The following is a 20238-nucleotide window of genomic DNA, read 5'->3' as shown; positions in this document are numbered from 1 at the left end:
ATTAGTACAGACTCCCAACAGTATATGAAAAAAGCTTGTCTTAAGATTAAAAAAATTTAAAAAGGCATGTTTTCTGATAATAGAATTTAAGCCAGGGGTGTTATTCTAGTTTTCTCTCACTAAAACAGAAATTACTTTTCTTCCAAGGAAAAGTGTTTTTTTTTTTTTATGAAAACGTGTAAGAACACAGAAATAACCTCTCCCCCATTTGATGAGGTTTTTTTCATGAGGAAGTTTAATTGAACTCTAATGGCAAGTGGGCCTGGGTTTGTTAGTACAGAAGTTATCCAAAGAAGGGGCAAATGTCTAGTATTGATAAGATGCTCCCTGTTCTAATTATTTTTCTAAGCCAAGACAAATACATGCAACATGCTTCAGCAAATGGTTTATAACACACTCGGCAAACATAAAAAGAAACACAATCCTATTTACCCAAAAAGCACCATCTTAAATTAATATCCTCCCAGGAGTTTTTTGTGTGTTTTCTATTTTCGTTTCTGTTTTTCCTGATATGTCCCCCAGCAGAGGTGCTTTCTCCTTCATGGGAGAAATTCACAGGTCTGAAAACTTGTGACATGTGATGTCTCCACTCTGGTTAAGCATACGTGTTTCCTTTCTTCCAACCTCTCCACATCCCACAGAATAATTGTAGCATACCAGGAACAGTAAATAATCAATAAGTGCTTACTGAATAAGGGAGAGCAAGGAGTAAATACTATTGCTTTTATTATTTACATTACAGTGGTTGTCATATTATACGATGCCTTTCATTTTTTTCCCCCCAAGAACTAAGGTAGAGAAAGCTTGCATTTAGTAAATAAGGCAACTTTCTAAGAAGCCTGAATTAGGGGGTGCCTGGGTGGCTCAGTCGTTAAGCGTCTGCCTTCGGCTCAGGTCATGATCCCAGCATCCTGGGATCGAGCCCCACATTGGGCTCCCTGCTCAGCGGGAAGCCTGCTTCTCCCTCTTCCACTCCCCTTGCTTGTGTTCCCTCTCTCACTGTCTTTCTGTCAAATAAATAAATAAAATCTTAAAAAAAAAAAAAAAAAAAAAGAAGCCTGAATTAGTTCTGAATCTCATTAGATGTGTGTCTTGGGCAAATATCATAACTACTCTGAGACGGTCTCATCTGTAAAATGGGTATAATGATGCCAACCTCTTGGTTAGTTATCAGGTTAGGGAGACAATAAATTGCAAGGGCTTAGCACAGAATGAGCACACTAAATAGGCTCAAATCATCAGAGAGAGGACAGGAAGCAGCATTATGTGCATTTTTTTGTAACTACAAAAAGGTTGGTTTTCATCTTGCTCAATTCCCCTAAGATATTCTAAATGCAAAACAAAATAAAACAAAAAAAAACTCTGCTCTCGACCTGGTTCCACAGAGCACACAGCAAGACAGGAAATCTTCCCAAAGTCCTGAGCCCAGAACATGAGCAGCCACTCTGCCCTCCAGGTAGGCAAGTGGGGTCTGGCAGACTGGTTTTTCTTTTTGTATGTGCTGGAAGGTGCCCTTGGGGTCATTCAGGGAACGGGGACATCTCCATTCCCCTGCCCAACGGCATCTGCCCCAATCTGCTGCTTAGGCTCAGGGCTTAGCGTGAGGTACAGAGAGGACGTCTCCTCTCCTCCCTGTGGGAGCTGCGGACCACACACTCTCACCCCCTTGCCGCTCTGTCATCTGCTCCGGTCTGCCCAGCGGCTCGTCTGAGTTCCCTTACTTGGGGTTTCATGACTGCTCTTTCTCAAAGCCATGTCCCAGAGTCCATCTGGAAAGGGAATGTTATCATTTAACTTTTTAAGGAAAGGTGTTTCTCTCTCTCTCTCTCTGCACTCGGTCTTTCACCTGCCTCTGCTGCGGCCACCATATACAGCATTGTGCAGAAAGAACCCCCACTGCAGAGCCAGCCCAACCGAGCCTAAACAAGTACTCCTCTCTGGCCAGCCGACTTCCCCAGACACGATGCACACCCGAGAGAACCTGCCTGCTGAGGTGGTCCTGCTCAAATGCCAGAGAGCAATCAGAAACGCCTGGACAGCAGTAGCTCTGGTGAGGACTTGGGGACCTGCAGTCCTAAGGAGCTCCTGGCTGGTACGACGCTCCTGATCCGCACACCACACTTGGAGTCAAAGGACCTTTGGTACCCAGATTGGGAGAATATGAATTCATAAGGGAACGAACAGCACAGCACTCAAGGAGATGATGCTCATCTTTAGGTCTGCCTCTATCGCTGCTTCCTTGCATGTGCGTAGCTACACTGTATCCTTGTCGCCCCAAGCCGGTCCATGAGGATTACTTTGTAGCTCTCCCAGTGGACATCACTAAGGCACTTACTATAACCTAGGTGCTACACATATATTATTTCTTAGCCCATGCTCATTCATCTTTGAGAGAGACACATTATTCTCATTTTATATCAAGTTCAGGAAACATCGAGCAATGTTCCCAAGGTCACAAGTGACACAGGTAAATCTAGAAGCCAAGTCCTGATGCCTAAGCAGTAATGCTAAGTCCACTCCAGGCTCCAGCTCTTCTTCTACTGGACCTCACCGTGTCTCATTCCCTTCCTGGAGAAATATCAACGTTCATGTGTGTTGCTTCCTCATTCAGACAATGAACTTAACACAGACCTTTTAGAGGCACAATGTCATCTCTGGATACAGAGATGCCTGGCTTGTTTGTTGCAGGCTGTTGAAGACGTAGCCTTGTCCAAGTAGGTCTGACTTCAATACCCTCAAAACACATCCAGTCCTCCCTACACAATCACTCACCCAGAAACTCTTTAAAGATCAACAGGAATGTTTACTGGTAGCCCTGGGTGCCCACTGTGACAGACAGGACAAGACAGCCTCACTCAAGGGACGGTACAACTAGCATTCTATCAGGCTGCACTGTCCTGAACCTTGTCATGGTTCTAACAGAGGAAACCAAATGACCTGAATGCAAATAAATGCCTCTCGGCAGCTGTGTGACCTTTAAAGTTCTATAAACCTTTTTGAATCTTGGGTTAAAATTGAAATAAAATGACATACCTTGGTGCTAAGGAATAAAGGAGGCAAAACATGTAAAAATGTTCAGCACATAATAGAAACTCAGTAAGCTCTCTCTCTTTTCTTACCCATCTTCTGATTTTCCAGAGAATCTCAACTTTAGTAGTTGAAGAATCCTTAATGACTGCAGGGTCTCAGGGCTCCCAAACCTAAGTGCACACCAAAATCACCTGGAAAGATTTCCAAAAATGCAGATTTTCAGGACACACTCTCTGGACCAAATGAATTATTCTCTCCAAGAGTCTAGCCCAGGGATCTCCATTCTCTAGTCTGCAAACCATTTTTGCAAACCACTAGCCTGTCCAAGATCAGAAAATCTGGCCCAAAACCCCATCTATGGTTCTCCAAGATGAACTGGACTGAGAATCTGCTAAGGTCAGAGGTTGCGGAGCTTTGTTCCTATGTTTTGGAGATTTCCTTTTCAAACTTTTCCCGATTTCCTCTGATTTATAATATATGGTTTTCAAAAATAGGAGTCCCAGCTTATTTACACTGCATTACAGTTAGGAACACCCAATATAAAAATCACTGCATGAAAACACTACTATTGCACAAAACGGAAACAAATGAAAACAGGAAATTCAAAACCATTCTTCCCATGACGGTTCAAACTCCTTATGCAAATATCGCTCTGAATTTATCGATTCAGCAGCTGGGAATCTTCAATAAGAAGACAGTATGTGGAAGGGCAGGAGAAATGCATTCAGTTACTGTCAGAATAATAACTTTGCGTTTCTTGACTACTGTGCATTAAAATGCTCAGGCATAGCTTCAGATAAAGGTAGCTCTCTGTCAACCTAACACACAGTCCAAGGACCTTTTGACTCAAATATTTTTTTTTTAATTTGATTGATAGATGTCACTTCACAAGTATTGATGTGACGATGCATTAAATTCCCATAGGACCTGGGTACTACTACACAGTAGTTCGTTCACAAGTCAATGTGTCAAGAAAAATCTGAACAATTTGTCACCGAAGTGGCTTCCATGGTACATAGGAAAGATTTTTTTTTTTTTTAAAGATTTTATTTATTTATTTGACAGAGAGACAGCGAGAGAGGGAACACAAGCAGGGGGAGTGGGAGAGGGAGAAGCAGGCTTCCCGCTGAGCAGGAAGCCCGATGTGGGGCTCGATCCCAGGACGCTGGGATCATGACCTGAGCCGAAGGCAGACGCCTAATGACTGAGCCACCCAGGCGCCCCAGGAAAGATTATTATCTAAGGGCAAAAACACTAATAAAAGGGTGACCTTCAGCAACATTTTAGTAACACTATATATAACTTAATGTGATTTTTTAAAAATCATATCTTTGTACAAACTACCCATTATATCTCTCAAATATAGATTTGAGAGATTCTTCCCAACTCCATGCAAAAAAAAAAAAAAAAAAAGTCAGAGTTGTTAAAATGGCTTCCTGCTTGTTTAAATAAAAGTATTACTAAAACTAAATCTTAATAATCCATAGGTTGGTCAGAGGACTTCAGCCCACCCCTGTCTGGGCTCCACCCTGGCACTTGCTATCAAAAATACACACTTTTATTTTTTTTTATTATGCTATGTTAATCACCATACATTACATCATTAGTTTTTGATGTAGTGTTCCATGAATGAATCATGGAACAATACACACTTTTAAATGCAGTGTTTGGCAGTGGTCAGCACTCAAGAAATGCTGCTTTGGGCCCTCCCTTCCCCATTCTCCCAAACGACTTTCTAGAGACCCAGACCCAGACTCACTTTTTCCATCCCAAATCCATTTTAGGCCTTCCTTTCACTTACCTGGATGCTCCTTTCCTGTCACCTCTCTCCTCTGCCTCATCTTTAAAGGTTGATCTTCCTCATGCTTCCTTCTCTACTCGCTCTACCTCATCCTCTACCCACTGTTCCCTAAGCAAGTGTACCTACTCTCATGGAGAGAGAAATAATCATGTCCTTGTCCAAAACTCCCACCTTCATAAAGCCAGCCCCGACTGCTCTTGTGAGCTCCACCCTTCAGGTGTTTACCTGGCATTTCCACTGGGATATATCAAAAACACAAGGAACCGAATGCTCCTTTGCCTGCAATACTCCCCATGCCAGAAACCCAGGAGCCATCCTCCTCCTTCCCCTGCCCCCCCCCCATCCCTCTACAAACAATCCACCTTCATAGCCAGGACTAAAAGAGGCCTCTGAGGTAGTCTCAAATCCATTTGCTTCTCTGCAGCCTACGGTTCCCACTCTAGTGCAAGCCTACATCCTAATCTCATTTACAGGCCCACCTGAGCATCCTGCATGAACCACAGGTCCCTTCCAGTCCTCACTCTGCACAAGAGCCACTTGTGATATTTTAAAAATGGAAATCTTATAACTCCTGGGCTTACAAATCCTGCAGTGGTTTCCTAGGTTTTTAGGACAAAGTCCAGAATCCTTGAAAGTCCAGATATGGTCATATTTTTTTCCTTACCTCTCAGATCTCATCCTTCCCTCATTTGCACAGATTCTCCTCTCTGCTGTCCCTCATCCCTGCTTCAGGAACTGGACATGACCTTCCCCCTCCTCTTCCTTACCCCCTTCAGAAAAGCCCCATTCTCAAGGAGTCCTTCCTGTGTTTTTCAAACTAAAAGATTTTTCTGTTGTATGTTCACATAGTACCTTGTACTTTTCCCTTAGAAAGCTTAGTGCAATTGTAAATATCTATCCTAAAATTCTTTGTGTAACTGTTCTTTCTACCTTGTTAACTTGAAAAGAGCCAAGTCTCATTTCATCACCGTGATCCCAGAAATCAGTATAGAGACTAGCAAATAACAGATGCCAAATAAATATTTATTGAATATGTAAATTCATGAAGTACACTCACTGTTTCTCTTTTTCTATCAGTTACCTGCAGTGATTTAGTGAGCCCATGATTCTCATAATTTATTTAAACACCATCCTCAGAATGGTCTCTTACAGTTTCTCTCACAGGTCAGGAGTACCTAAATCTAAGAGAACAGAAGAGGATTTGGGGCCATACAAACTGACTACAAAAGATACGGGGCAAATTAATGATGAATCTCTAATCCATTTTAATGAACAGACATGTCCCCCAATTGACCTGCAGGTAAGACATGCCTCAAGTCACTGGGAACTCAAAAACTTTACAAAGCCAAATAGACCATGACAAAGAAGAGACTGAAGAAGAGCATAACAAATATATCATTATTCTTTATACTTCGCACACAGTTTTTAAGTATCCTCTTTATCTTCTTAATATTTGATTAAAAAGATTGAGAAAATAATAATAACATGCATGATGTAGAGGCACAAAAGGCTAATATTTCACACAGCCTCAAAAGCATTCATTCTTGTCTCTCTATTCACCGGTTATGAATTGGCTCCTTTTCCTCCTGGGTTACCCAGAGGAAGCACAAGCATACACCCAGTTAATCATAAAATCACCAACAATTCTTACATTCAGTAAGTAGGTGGATGATATTGGCACCTCAATCATTTTCATGGACTTCCCAATAGTATTTTAAAGAGAAATATTACTGAGTACATAATGACAGATATTTAGCAGGTTACTGGAAATAAAACTACTGAAAAGTTAATAAAAGTGATTAAAAATGGGGGAAAGATCACTCATCAATACATTTAATACACCGGGCAAGTTTAACCTAACAATTTTGCTTTTACGGGCAGCTTTATCAGCCATTTTAATTTATCCTACTAAGAAGAAATGCGCATCATGAAACCCAGCTAAGTCAGCAGTGATAAAGCCTGAGAGTACTTCTCCACAGTCCCTATATCAAAATGATTTGTTAAACACGGAGCTCTAAAAAGCATCCTAACATGCTAGTGAAAGACACGTCAATGAGGCCTCACCCTCTGCATTTTCAATGATATTGAATGAAACCAGACATAGGGAGCGTTAAACTTTCAAGATTTATTGCAAAACTAACCTACAAATGTTAAGTTGAGCTCAAGGAAGAACATGTAGTTAATATCCATCCTATTTATCTACAATAAACATAGATGGCTGTTATGATCTGCCCCACACATACCTCTTGGGCTCTCCCACTGCAATGAAGCAGAAGACAAATTTGTCCACTTTTCAGATAGCCAAGCTATTAAAGATAAAATGACCATCACAAACAGGAACCCTGCCTATTTCAACCAATTTGGCCAAAAGTGAGGTTCAGCTATGCACAGGTCTCTTTCACAGCAAAGTAAAGACTAGAACATCTCATGCTTTGTCCACACACTGGTCAGAAATAAACTATTGCATCTGAGCCATTATACATTTTTGGGGTACCATTTATTACAGCAGTCAGCCTACCCTAACAAATACATCTACTATGAGGAAGGCAATATTCTAGAGGGGCAAAATACCTTAAATAAGACACAGTTCTTATTATAAGTCAATGTTAAGAACAGCATTTATTGCTTTTCCTTGCTAAAAAGTAATACACATTAATTATAAAAACTTTAGAAACACAAATAAACAAAATGAAGAAAATTCTAAACATCAATAATTCCAATGCCCAACTGCTATGTAGCCTTCTGTTATGTAACTTCCCAGGCTTTCATGTCTCTTTAGATAGACACACAGGATAAAGAGACAAGACAGATGAAGTAAACAGATGATAGATAAAAGTAATCATACACATATTGTACAATAATATACTTTTTTCACTTGACAATATACTGTGACCATATCCCTAAGTCATCATACTTTATTTAACCATTCTCCCACTGAAGGACCTGGTTGAGAATGAGAGATAGCAAAGGTAGCAAAAGGTAGGCAGAGAAGCAGACCATCCTGGGAAAAGGGAACAATATATGCGCCTGCACAGAGACCTAAAGCCACTTGGCGCATGGGGAGCAAGGCCATCAATGTGGCATGGGGTTCTAGGCACGAGGAGGAACTGGATAAGAACACCTGGACAAAAGCTGGAAGGCCTTATATGCCATTCTCAGGAGGCTGGATTTTATCCTGGTGGCAATTAAAGAGCCTTATGCAAGGATATAGTATGATCTTTTCTGTATCAGAAAGATCACTCCAGCAACAGCATAGAAAACGAATTTAAGAAGGGGAGAATCCATGAGCAAAGAGGTTGTTACAGTTACAGTAAGAATGGGAGTCACTGCAGAAACAATGAAGTTGGGGGTAGAAGGGAGAGAGAAGATCTGTTAAAGGAGGCAGAATCCCCCAAACTGATAGGGAGCAGAAAGAGAGGCTTCCAGTTTGAAGTAACTAAGAAAACAAGGATGCTATCAGATGGTGAGGGGTTACATGAATTCAGATCAGCACCTGCCACTCTGGCACAAAAGAAGCTGTCAATCCAGAAAGTCACTGGTAGTAATAGTAGGGATTATAATGGTTGTGGTAGTAACTTCAATATTAGAACACAGATTTACACATGGACTGGCAGGGGAGAGGATGAGACACCATTTAATATGTTCACTATTAACATATTAGGACATTTGGGTGGATTATCTGGTAAGTAGTTGGATATATGGATGTGGAGCCAAAAAATTGGGTTTAGGCTAGAGATACGGATTTAGGTGTCACAATAAATTGTGACTGGGTCCCGCTGGAGTAGATGAATTCACCAGGGGTTCAGGGAGACCAAACTGAACGGAAAAAAAAAAAAAAATAGACCTGGATGTAGCCAGGCTCAGTCCTGCCCTGCCTGGCCCTGTGGCAACTGCCAAAGCCTCTTCCTGCAGTAATTTAAAAAGTCAGATCAAATTATTCCCCGTTTGACAACTTGTTTCTGCATTGCTTGTTCTACTCATAAAAGGACTAAGACAGATTATTTTCTTGCCAAAACCACGAGAATCATTAGTTGAGAAAGTCTCTTCCCCCCAACCCTGCATCAAGATGGAAATGCTCTCCCCACCATCGCCAGAAGGTCTGCCATCCAGCTTAAAACAAGCTTTCCCATCTCTTCATGCTGGCCTCATCCATCCCCACAACAGTGCTCATTATTAGAACCTAAAACAGTGCCAGATTTACATTTTAAAATAAATTAAAATTCACAATAAAACACACTTTGAATCATTCCTTTTCATTTTACTGAAACAAATGCCTGAACCTTCTTGCTCTAAAAATTTACAGTGGTGGATTAATCTGTTAATCATACTTCATAATTTCAAAGACAAGCCTGAAGAGGTATTTGCTTCTGGAAAAAAACCATGCTCATGAATACAACTAACAGCTACTCTTTTAGACAATGTAACACGATGACCCAAAACGACAGTGGAGGCAGAAAGCTATGGGAGATGAGAAGGAGACACTCTTTCCTGAGGGCTCCCCCTCTCATTAAGCTCTCCTACTGCCCTTTCAGAATGTCTAAAAGTTTCACAATTGTTTTTCCATAATTAGCCTCCTTAGAACAATGCAAAAATGAGAGAGGAAGAGAAAAGCTCCAGGAGCAGTAGCGGAAGTGGTCTGTATGTTGGGTCATTTCTCAATGAGGACCAGATGCACTTTGAATGAACCATAAAAAGCATCTTACTTCTTCCCTCTCTTTCTGCATATTAGGGAATGGACAGCCAGAGGGAAAGTTACGTACCCAAAGCACCCAGGTATGAAACTACAAAGCTGAAGTGGAAAGCAGTTCTCCTGACTCTGGGCACTTTGCACTTGCGAATAAGGTGAGGACCAACCCCCTGCCCCCAAGTGTCTGCCCGCAAGGATACTGGGGTCAGTGAGTGAGGCAAGACAATACACAGAAAATTTTTTAAAACAGCATTTAAAAAAAAGAACAAGATAGTGTAAAGGAAATCTGTAATGGCACCATGTATCAAGCATGCAGTTAAAAGGTGCTCTGTGTTCAAAGACTCTGACAGGATCATTGGGACTGTCATAGAAGCAGTAGGATCTGAGCCGTCCCTTGAAGGAGACATAATTTCCACAGGCAGAAATGAGGGAGGATGCAGATCCAGGCAGAAGAAATGGCCTACGTAAAAACAAGAGTAGGAAAGTGCATGGCCAGTTCATAGCACAGTTAGACTGGATAAAAACATTCATACGGTAAAACTGAGAAAGAGTAGGCTTGGTTTGGAGTAAGGAAGAGAGTGAATATCGGGATCTGTAGTTAACTATATATATCCACTGGAAGTTTCTGAGCAAAGAAAGTTCTAATAAGAGTAGCATTTTGGAAGGACTCATGCTCCAGTGCAGTGTTTAACAGAAGGCAATTTTGAGCAGTGGACAGAGTAGAACGAGGAAATTAGGGGGGGATAGAAATTTAATGAAAAATAAAATCAATTAAAAGATTTTGATACTACTCCAAATATGATGAAGTGCCTTTCTAGACCATGCTGATAGCATTATGAAGACAAATATAATATTCTTATGGTGACCAAAGGCCAGTCTACTCTTTAAATCTTTTATTGGTTTTTATTAAGCTATTACCTGTGGTAATTTTGTTAATTTGGTGGCTTCGGATTCAGGAGCCTAAATGCTGGGTAAATTAAGAGTTGAACAGATGAAGGCCTCTGTTTTCTGAGCACTTTTGTTTCTTATTAATGACAGTGTAATTAGAGGCACTAACTTTGAACAGAAAATAATATAAAAACGGTTCACTACCACTTCACCCCCATTAGGTTGGCTGATATCAAGCCGATAGAAAAATCACACACCTTAGAGAACACGGAGAAACTGGAACCTTTGTGTCTTGCTGATGGGAATGGAAAATGGCACGACTGCTGTGGAAACCAGCATGGTGGTTCCTCAAAAAATTAAACCTAGAATGACCGTACGGTGCAGCAAGTGAACTTCCGGTATTCACCCAAAAGAAATGAAAACATGGTCATGAACACCTATTTGTATGCTTGTGGTTCATAGAAGCTTTATTCCTACAAACCAAAAGGTAGAAGCAACCGGAAGGTCTACTGACAGGTGAACAGATAAACAAAATGTGGCACATCCATGCAATGGAATAGTATTCAGCCTTAAAAAGGAAGGAAATTCTGACACACGTTAAAACACAGATAAACCTTAAAGACATTAATGCCAAGTAAAATAAGCCAGTCACAAAGTCAAAAACGGTATGATTCAATTATACTAGGTACCTAAAATAGACAAATTCATGGAGATAAAATTTAAAATGCTGGCTTCCAGGGCCTGGGAGGAGGAGGGAATAGGGAGTTATTTAAAGGGTACAGAGTTTCAGTTTGGGAAGGTGAAGTTAGGGAGATGGATGGTGGGGGTGGCTGCCCAACAATGTGAATACTTAATGCCACTGAATTGCACGCTTTTAAAAAAAAAATGGTTAAAATGGTAAATTTTATGTTTCCATAATTTGGGGGGGGGTGGGGAAACTTCACCAGAATTAGACTAGAGTCCAAAAGGCTAGAATTTTTAATAAATTCTTGCTCCAACGAAAGAAAAGTTGCTAGTGATCCTGAGAACAAGATGCAAGCAATCTTGGTAGACAGGAATGAAGACAAGGGAGGAACAGCATCTCAGGGCTGTCCGGGTTTGCAAAGAGGTAAAGAGCCTGGGAAATTTCGAAGCTGTGGCCCTTTTGTGCTGATGACAGGACCAGGAGCACCCCCACTCTGAGCAGAACATCTCCATCCTGGCAGTCACCAAAGAGCCCTCACTGCCAGGACCACCTCCCAAGGGCAAAGTCTGACGACAAATTCTCTTTGAGGCAAACACAGCCATCCTCCTCCTCCTCATAGACAGCTGCCATGTTCTGTACAGAGGTGCAGCCAGGATGCTCCCTGAAGTGGAGGAAAATGCTACCACTGCATCTGCTGCTTCCCTGGTAACACATCATGGCCCATGGTGTCTCCAGGGCCGGTGGAGACAGTGACGGAAGAGGAGCTCATTATTCTTTGGAGCCCAAATGGACAGGTGCCATCCCACCTGCAGCCTAACCAGGAGCTGGCGGGATGCGAAACGTAGCTCATCCAAAATCTTTTTTATTACTTATTAGGGATACAAGCAGTTCCTTCCCATCTTCAGTTACAAGAACGGAACTTATATGACTGAGGTGGCTAAACACCTGTGGGGCGAGATCAAGGGCAAACATACAATTTCTGAGTACTGAGACTTAGTAACCAAAAGGAGTTGGAGTGATGTGGGAGGGGGTCTGCTCAAAAGAGTAATAGGGATTCACTGACTATTCAAAATCCCTTCTGTGCTTGTCAGTCTTTACAACAAGGGCATATTTTTTCTCCCAGCTGGAGCTATAGACCACACAGAACAAATATCATCCAAAAATAATTGAGGAGAAACCAATTTTGAGAAATTAAACCACCTTTCTCTGAAGCCCAAAAGTGGATCCAGAGGTGGGCTCGGGGTGGTGAGTGGAGGAAACAGTGTCCTGGCAGGATAAGGCTCAAAATGCTACTTCCTACAAATACTCATCTCACCAAATAAGAGACCTGAAGACAAAGAACCAGAAAGGGTTCGGTTTGTTTTTTTTTTTCTTCTTCTTTCAACATTTGGCCTTGAACAATGATTGCTACTATCCAACAAGCTGGGGTGCTTCTGTCATTTATTCTTTTAATTATTTAACAAGTATTTAATCTACACATAACAACCAAATAATATGTGCTTATCAAAGAGAGGAAAAAGATACAAACTCAATGAAGGGTAGTTAGAACAACAGGGCTTTAGTTAGCCCCTCAATTTTTTTAGCTTCCTTCACCTCAATGGCAATTCCCAGACTGGATGGCAGTATTATTGCTGGAGCTTTCCAAATTTAGCAAAGCAGACAATGCCTCACCTCTCTTATCACGCCCCCTCCGTGCTCTGAGCTCCCAGATGTGCCCACTACCAAGACCCTAGTGCCCTCGTCAGGAATATCCCCTTGCAGGTTCAGTTTGGCTTACATATTTTGGCACAGCAGAGCAAAGAGAAAAGAAACAATTCCCTCCTCCAGGTTATCTTGGCCCAGCACTACATCCTAAATCTGGCTACCAGCTCCAGAATCATGCACCACTCCGAGCTGTTTTCTTCCAGTCCCCAGCATTCCGGGGCAGATATCCAAAGCCACAGCCTTGAGCTTTGGGAGGAAAACTTCTGAAATTGAAATACAATGCAGATTACTGTCCGTGTCTTCATGAGATGATAGAAAGAGTCTATCGGACACAGAAAGACCACCTACATTCACGGTATTGTGATCTAAGATCTCAGTCTGACATATTTGGACCCAGGCAGTTGAATTCCAAGGTGTCAAGAGAAGGCTAATCATTGTAACAATGAACAGCAATCCTATGCTTCAGTCTCTCACAGACTAGGATCCACCCATGAGCCTCATTGTTTACTTAAAGCCTTCCCTTGCAGTGTCCTCACACAAGAAACAGAGATCAAGGGAATACACATATGGAGCCTCAGGTAGGAACTGGCAGGATTGTCTCCCATGTACCATCCAAGCTGTGGGTAAACTAAATTTCTTTTTTATTTTTTTTTATCTTTTTTTTTTTTTTGGTTAAGAAAAACAAGATAAAAATCTTACTAGGTCCTAATGGCGTGAACCAAGGTTAGGACATAGTTTGCAAGGACACTATTTTCCATAGGGAAAAACATCCTGGTTCTCTTAAAGACTAAAAAAAATAATGTAAATTACCACGTATGTATCTCTCTCTCGAGGATTTCTTGATGGCAAGTCTAAAGTGGGGGGAATTTTTTCCTAATATTTGGATCTATGCCAAACAGAGATGAGTCAACCCATTTTAACCTTTCAACTTCACCAAAATTTCTTTTGTTTTATCTACTTCAACTTGTATGGATCATTTGGGTACAAACCTTCAAACAGGCTTGCATCAAGCATACCACGGCACGAAGCAATATGAAAACATAACCTCTCAACTAGCACTTACCTCAAGTCAGTAAGCCGTAAGTCTGTATTGTGTAAACTTTCAAATAATTCAACTTTGGATTTAAAAGTATGGCAGAATGTGTCACTCATCAGTTGCTATGTGTTACAAAGTGACCCATATTTGGGGGAGTAGCTAGGTCATATTATCTTTCATAATGTTACTTGAATATTAACTTAAATTTTATGATAACATAAGAGCACAGAGTAACATGAGCATGCACAAAGTTAGAAAATTTCTGTTACTTAAAAAGTCATTTCTGTTATTTAAAAATAAGAACATTAAAAATTAGTTCTCACTTTCTCATGAAAACTTTTACTAAAGCATGTTACGCTATTGTTTTTGGCAACAAACTGCATTAGTCATAGGAACCCTAATTTTTTTACTTTTAGTTTTCGTTACATACCTGTTCATTTACTTTTAACGAATATAACGGTCAATGAATCCCTACTGCTGTTTTTCATCATATGCTTTTTGTTTTCATTGTTATCATTTATTTATATAAGGCTAATCAAAATACTCATTCAGTAAGACCTACCTGTAAAGAGAAGATTTTCGTATCATTTAAGCATGTCAAAAACAACCAAACCAAAAACCTAAGTATTACTAAGTACTAAGGGCAGGTGAGAGTTTAAAGGTCTTTGGACATCTGGCCAATTCATAAATGGTCACTGAAATTTAAAAATAGGTTTTTAAAAAATGTTATGTTTATAAGTAAGAAAAAAATAAGAAGAAAACGGGCTTTGAAGGAAAGAAGATTCCCTGAACAATGAATAGATTACATTTGACAAGGGCAATCACCTGCCCAATCACATCTTTTGCTCTCATTTGCTATAAATATACAGGCCAGCAGGACAGCTCATTGTTTTGCCCCCTCGGTGCTGTTTAAGCTTCCCGGTCTTACCTAATACATTAAGACATATGGTAAAACTTTCCCTAGATTCCAAGGACTTATGGATCTCCCACAAATGATGAGAACTATCCCCTAGTGCTTATAAAACATTCCACTTCAGATATTTAAATTCCCCTTTTAAAACATTTTTATTTTAAGGAGTTGTTTTTCCAAATGACCGATCTTGGTCTCCCTTTTTTATTATAATAGAAATAAGTACATATACAGTTTCTCTCCTCAACAGAAAGAAGGGTTTTGAGTACAGATTTTTAACAGTAAGATTTATACAGTTTAAAGAGAGCAGTCACAAACACTTGGGAGATTAAATTTACATGGGTATTTACGAAATACAAGCAGTCAAGCTGTATCTGTTCCTATTGCTACTTAATATAGCTTTTATTAAGAATTATTTTCTTCAGTGCTGGCTGAAAAATCCCTGCAGCATTTGTCATCTTCATAACACCATAAGGTCAGCTCACTTTATTAAACAGTTATTGAGGATATTAAAAAAGGTAAATGTCATTTATCATAAATATTTGATAAACATGCTTATGTTATCAATACATTTCTGTATTACGGGATATACCGAACGTTTACCTTGGCTTGAAAGACGACGATGTACAAATCTTGCATGGCCCAATTATAGAGGTTATTCAACATAAGTATTTTTACTCGTTTTTGGAGATCATTTTCTGCCTAGTATAACTGCAATGCTTTGAAAAGTAAAGTTGTAGTGCATCAAACAATGATTTGCTGGAATAACAGAAATTTAACTGAACAGCAAATTATTTTGCATTCCGATTAATATAAAACCTAAAAATATTTCTTAGCTTGTTCAGTGAGCAAGAGAAAAAGCAAAGACTGGGAAGCATTTAAATAACTACAAGAAGTGTATGTAATTTATACAAACTTCAAATATAAAGCAAACAAGCTATGAAATTAGTGTATTTGAGAAGAAAACACAGAAGCAGTTTGTTTCAAAAGATCATTTTTCAGGAAAGAACTTCTTATACAGACACTGCTCAAGAGTTTATCTTAGATGAGATAAGAAAAAGAGAAAAAATTCAGGGAAGACTTCTATTAGCTCAACCCTAAAGCTAATCTGTTGCATGTGTAGTTTCTACACCAGTAAGCAACTTGTAGGAAACAACACTGCAGCTGAGCACATGAGAGCTGGAAACTGTTCCCCGGGGTATGATATCGCAAAATGACTTTGCTATATTCCCTCTCCAGCCTGGCGTCATGGCTCAGGCAGGAACACAACCGTCACGCCCCCAGGGCAGCTTCATGTCATTAGATAAGAACCCTCTGCTCCATCACTCTCCCTGAAATCCTCTTACCAGAAGCACACAGAACCAGCTCAACCAGGACAAATCAGTCCCTATTCTCTCTGTAGATTTTTTTTCCCCAATCTGTGCTCCTTTGCCTGGTAGGTTGGAATGACATCGTTAACAGAAACCACACAATGGGGAGAATTCACAAGTTTTCACACACTCACGTACACACTTTTAAACCTAATATTCTGATATGGATTTACTGAGTTTATATTATATAAAATAAAATAGCTCCTACTCTTAACTTTTATCCCACAATAGTACAATAACTACTATGTTCATAAAAACGCAAGACAAACTTTCAGCATGATTTCCGTCAGTCCTTAGCTAAACCTATTTTAGTTAAGGTTTCACTCAACATCCTACCTTGAAGTACCTAACACTAAAATCACCAAATATACACAATAATTACACAAACCTGGAGCAGTAACTTCATGATTTCTTAATCTACTCAATTATACGCAGGGAGATTTCCAGTTCATTAAAAAAACAAAAAACAAAAAAAACCTGCTTTGCTTAGCATGCCACAGTTTTCTATGTATTTCCTTTGGCAAACAAAAGGGCAAAACTACCTTCCTGAAGGTTTTCCCCTTAGAGGCACAAACACAGAATCGTATTCCTCCAGACAACATGAATATTCCATTTCCAAATATCCTCTGGATGCCTACAAGAACTTTATCCCTGAAGTCTGACGTTTATTTCTAGTCAAAACACAGAACACCATTGCTAATCCAGTAGTACACCCCCTATCCTAGGAATCGTTGCCAACTACGTTCCCTTTTATATCAATTCCCACCATGTATAGTACACGATTCACAACTCATGATTTGGGGTAAATGCAAAACCCTTTCTGAATTACATATAATAAAGCCTGGGGAAAATTGGACAATGGTATGGCTTCAAAGCAAAGCTTTTGTTTCAGACTCTAGAACAGAGTAACACATGCTGCAGTACAATGGTGTTGAGCTTTTGTGTTCCCTAATAAGACAGCTCCCAGCAGAGCGTTTCCCATGTTTTACAGTGACATCTATCAGCCAGACCCGGGGAATCCCAACGTCACTCAGCCTTCTTCAGCACCACTGTCTGAGAACAGCTTCTGTCCACAAAGTGGTGCAATCTGAACAGGCCTGGCACACAAAGTGCATTGTTAAAATAGGGAAATGGTGGATGAGCAATGCTCTTTCTTGTCATTAAAACCAAATCGTTAGGTATCAGTTAACTGCAGGGTATAAGCATCACAAATGCCAACCAGAAATTCAAATAATTGGCTATCATCAGATACAAATTTAAAAGCACCGACACACTTTTTGCATCCCAGGCAGACGGAGCATGGCATGGTGCTGAGTTTTGTAAAAATTCAACTGACCCAACCATCTATTAGACATAAAGACACAGGGAAAAGCTACAGTGCATGTTAGAATTTGTGAGGTGTAATCATGTTAATTTATGGTTTAGAAGATACCCTGCTATGTTTTAGTGACTGTATGGTAATCAGGAAACTATATAGCCATTTCAAACCTAGAAATTATTTTATGAATGGCATAAATGCAATGCTACCTCAGAAATGCAATCAGCTAATTTCTCAGACCTGATCATATTAAGGAGACCAGAGGAGAATACTTTCCGGGGGTAAAATGGGAAAAGGTCTGGGAAATCGATGGCTCAACTTAGCTTCCCAAATCCTTCTTCAGGGCCTACACGTGAAGCTCCATAACTACGTTCATCTGTTCTGATTCACTGAAGCGCCAAAACATACTCCAAACCAAAATACTGTGAAAACAAAAATTCTCGAGATGACTTCACCAAAAATAAATGCCCCAACTTCATACTTCTCACATGCACCCATTCACGAGGTACAGAGGGCACCTATCTGTTGGACACGGAGTTGGCCAAAAACTCCGTCACATTTCTAGACGAATCTCAGCGCAGTGTCCTTTCCCAGCGAGGGCTCCCACAGACCCAGACCCCTGACCCTCTCCACACTCGGGACTCCAAGTGAAGGAAAGGCATGAAAAAATCCTGTCGGACTCACCCTTCCTCCTTCAAAGGAAAAGCCCCCCCCCACCCCCCACCCCCCACCCCCCCACACACACACACACACGGCGGCCCACACATAGTCAGCACCTCCTAACCAAAACCAAGTTCAACGATGCACTCAGAAGAAATCAGCCGGCCCCTTTCCATTCTACTTGGTGAAAGAAGCCCCAAGGGATTAAAAAGTTTCAGGCCGCCCCAACCGAGGACCAAACTTGGGCTCTCACCAATGGCAAAGCCCAGGAAACAGGTAACTGCAGAAGGCGCTGCCCGTGGAATCCAATCCGCGAAACCTTCTCTGAGAATCGCTTAGAGTCCACAACCCCGAAACTCAACTCCTCAGCCCGCGTCTGCTCTGCAGCCGTCGGGCCCCGAGTGCCCGCCGCGCCGGGGCCGCCACCTCCCCGCCCGGCAGGAGCGCGCCCCGAGGGGCGAGGAACTTACCGCACCGCTTGCACAGCACCCGGCTGACCTCCTTCTTGAGGTTCCGGCCCGTCTCGAGAGGGGGGAAAGAGGCTCGGAAGGCGGCCGGCGCACGGCTGCTGCTGTTGGCGTCGGGCTCCATGAAGAAGATGTACCTGCTGTCCTCCTTGAGCCTCCCGCAGGAGGGGAAAGCGGGGTGGCCCCAGGCCCCCAGGCGCACGGTGAGCAGCGAGTCCTTCTTCAAGCCCCCGGCTTTCACCGCCCACACCTGGTGCACCTTCACCAGATAGGGCACCTCGTCTCCCGGCTCGCCCGCGCTGGGCGCCGGGGCGCTGGGCCAGGAGGGCACGGTCCCGTTGGCGGCGGGCAGCCGGTCCGGGGCGGGCCGCCCCCGCGCTCCCGGGCGGCCGGCTGGCGGCTCGCGCTCGCCTCCCCACGCCCCTGCCTCGCCGGCCGCCGCCTTCCTGTCGAGTGCCCCCTGCTGCCGCCGCGGCGGGTGCACCTTTCCCTCGATCACCACCGCGGCGCGCTGAGCCAGCTCCTGCACCGAGCCCACGCTGGGCGGAGACGAGTAGCACACCGAGGCCCCCGCGGGAGCCGCCTCGTCGCCGGCGGCCGCCCCCGGCGCCAGGGCCGCGGTCCACAGCAGCAGCAGCAGCGGCAGCGGCGGCGGCGGCGGCGGCGAGCGGGCGGCGGGGCCGGGGCGCGGGGCCCGGGGGCCCGCACTCCCGGAGCGGCGCGGCGAGCGTCGCCATCTCATGGTGTGAGGTGCGTGCGGGCTCCTGGCTGTCGGTTCGGACTCTGCCTCGCTCTCTCGCGCTGCCTCCCTTTTCCTCTCCTCCTCCCCCCTACACCACTCCTCCTCCCCCCTACCCTCCTCCTTTTATTTATTTATTGGGGGGGCGGTGTAGGAGAGTTGTTTATGGGAGGAGGAGGAAGAGGAGGAGGAGGGAGGGAAGAGGTGGGTGGAACCACGGAAAGGCGAAGAGGTATAAGGGGGAAAAAAAATTAAAGCAAAATAGAAAAGAAAAAAAAGCCACTGCCACCGCCTCGGTTGCTGGGAGTGACAGGTCCTCCCGGCGCCGCCGCCGCCGCCGCGCCCGAGCCCTGCTGTCGGGGCTGCTGTCACAGGAGGAGGACGTGGAGGTGGAGGAGCTGCTCAGCGGGTAACAGTCCTTTGTGTGAAGTGATGCTGCGGCGGCTGCTGAGGCTGCGAGCGAGCGGCTGGGCGAGAGCGCGAGGGAGAGAGCCCTGGAGGCGGAGTTGCGTGCCTGGAAATCGCTGGGTAGCCGCGGCGGCGGCAGCGCCCTGCGCCTCGCCAGTCTGTTTACCTGTGGTGCGAACTCGCCCCGCACTTCCCTTCCCCATGCTGATTCCGGAGCCCGGCCCGCGAGTTTGTCCTCCTCGGTCTTGCCTTCCCTGCGCGCCTCCTCCCTGTCGGTCGCCCCGATTGCTGCAATGGGAGGCCGGGCGGCAAACAGGCTGCAGTCCGAGTGGGCTGCGGAGATTTACTGGGGAGTGAGAGGTGACGCTTCAGTAATCGGGGACCTGTTAGCCGGCGCAGGACGCCCGACTGCGGGGGGAGGCAGGCGGAGGAGGGAGAGAGGGACACGGGAGATGTGGGTCCTCATTTCAGAAAAGTTTTGGGTGAACTGGGTACTTGAGAGTCAAAAGGGTGCAACATGTTCACAGGAGACAAG

The 20238-nt window shown here is 43.2% G+C and overlaps 1 protein-coding gene across 1 annotated transcript in view; it reads right to left on the bottom strand.

Annotated features, from left to right (window-relative positions):
* The window catches only part of NRG1 (neuregulin 1), a 953340-nt gene extending 934042 nt beyond the window's left edge, over nt 1–19298 (bottom strand). Inside the window, exon 1 of the mRNA XM_081808837.1 lies at nt 18560–19298. Within this exon, the coding sequence (XP_081664963.1) occupies nt 18560–19298 (739 nt within the window). The remainder of the gene's footprint in view (nt 1–18559) is intronic.
* Between the last annotated feature and the right edge of the window lie 940 nt (nt 19299–20238).

This window comes from Leptonychotes weddellii, chromosome 2, assembly GCF_054177405.1.
Source record: "Leptonychotes weddellii isolate Sample4059 chromosome 2, ASM5417740v2, whole genome shotgun sequence".
Lineage (NCBI taxonomy): Eukaryota > Metazoa > Chordata > Mammalia > Carnivora > Phocidae > Leptonychotes > Leptonychotes weddellii.
Note: the sequence above shows the minus strand (reverse complement) of the source record. Positions and strands in the feature narration are given on the sequence as shown.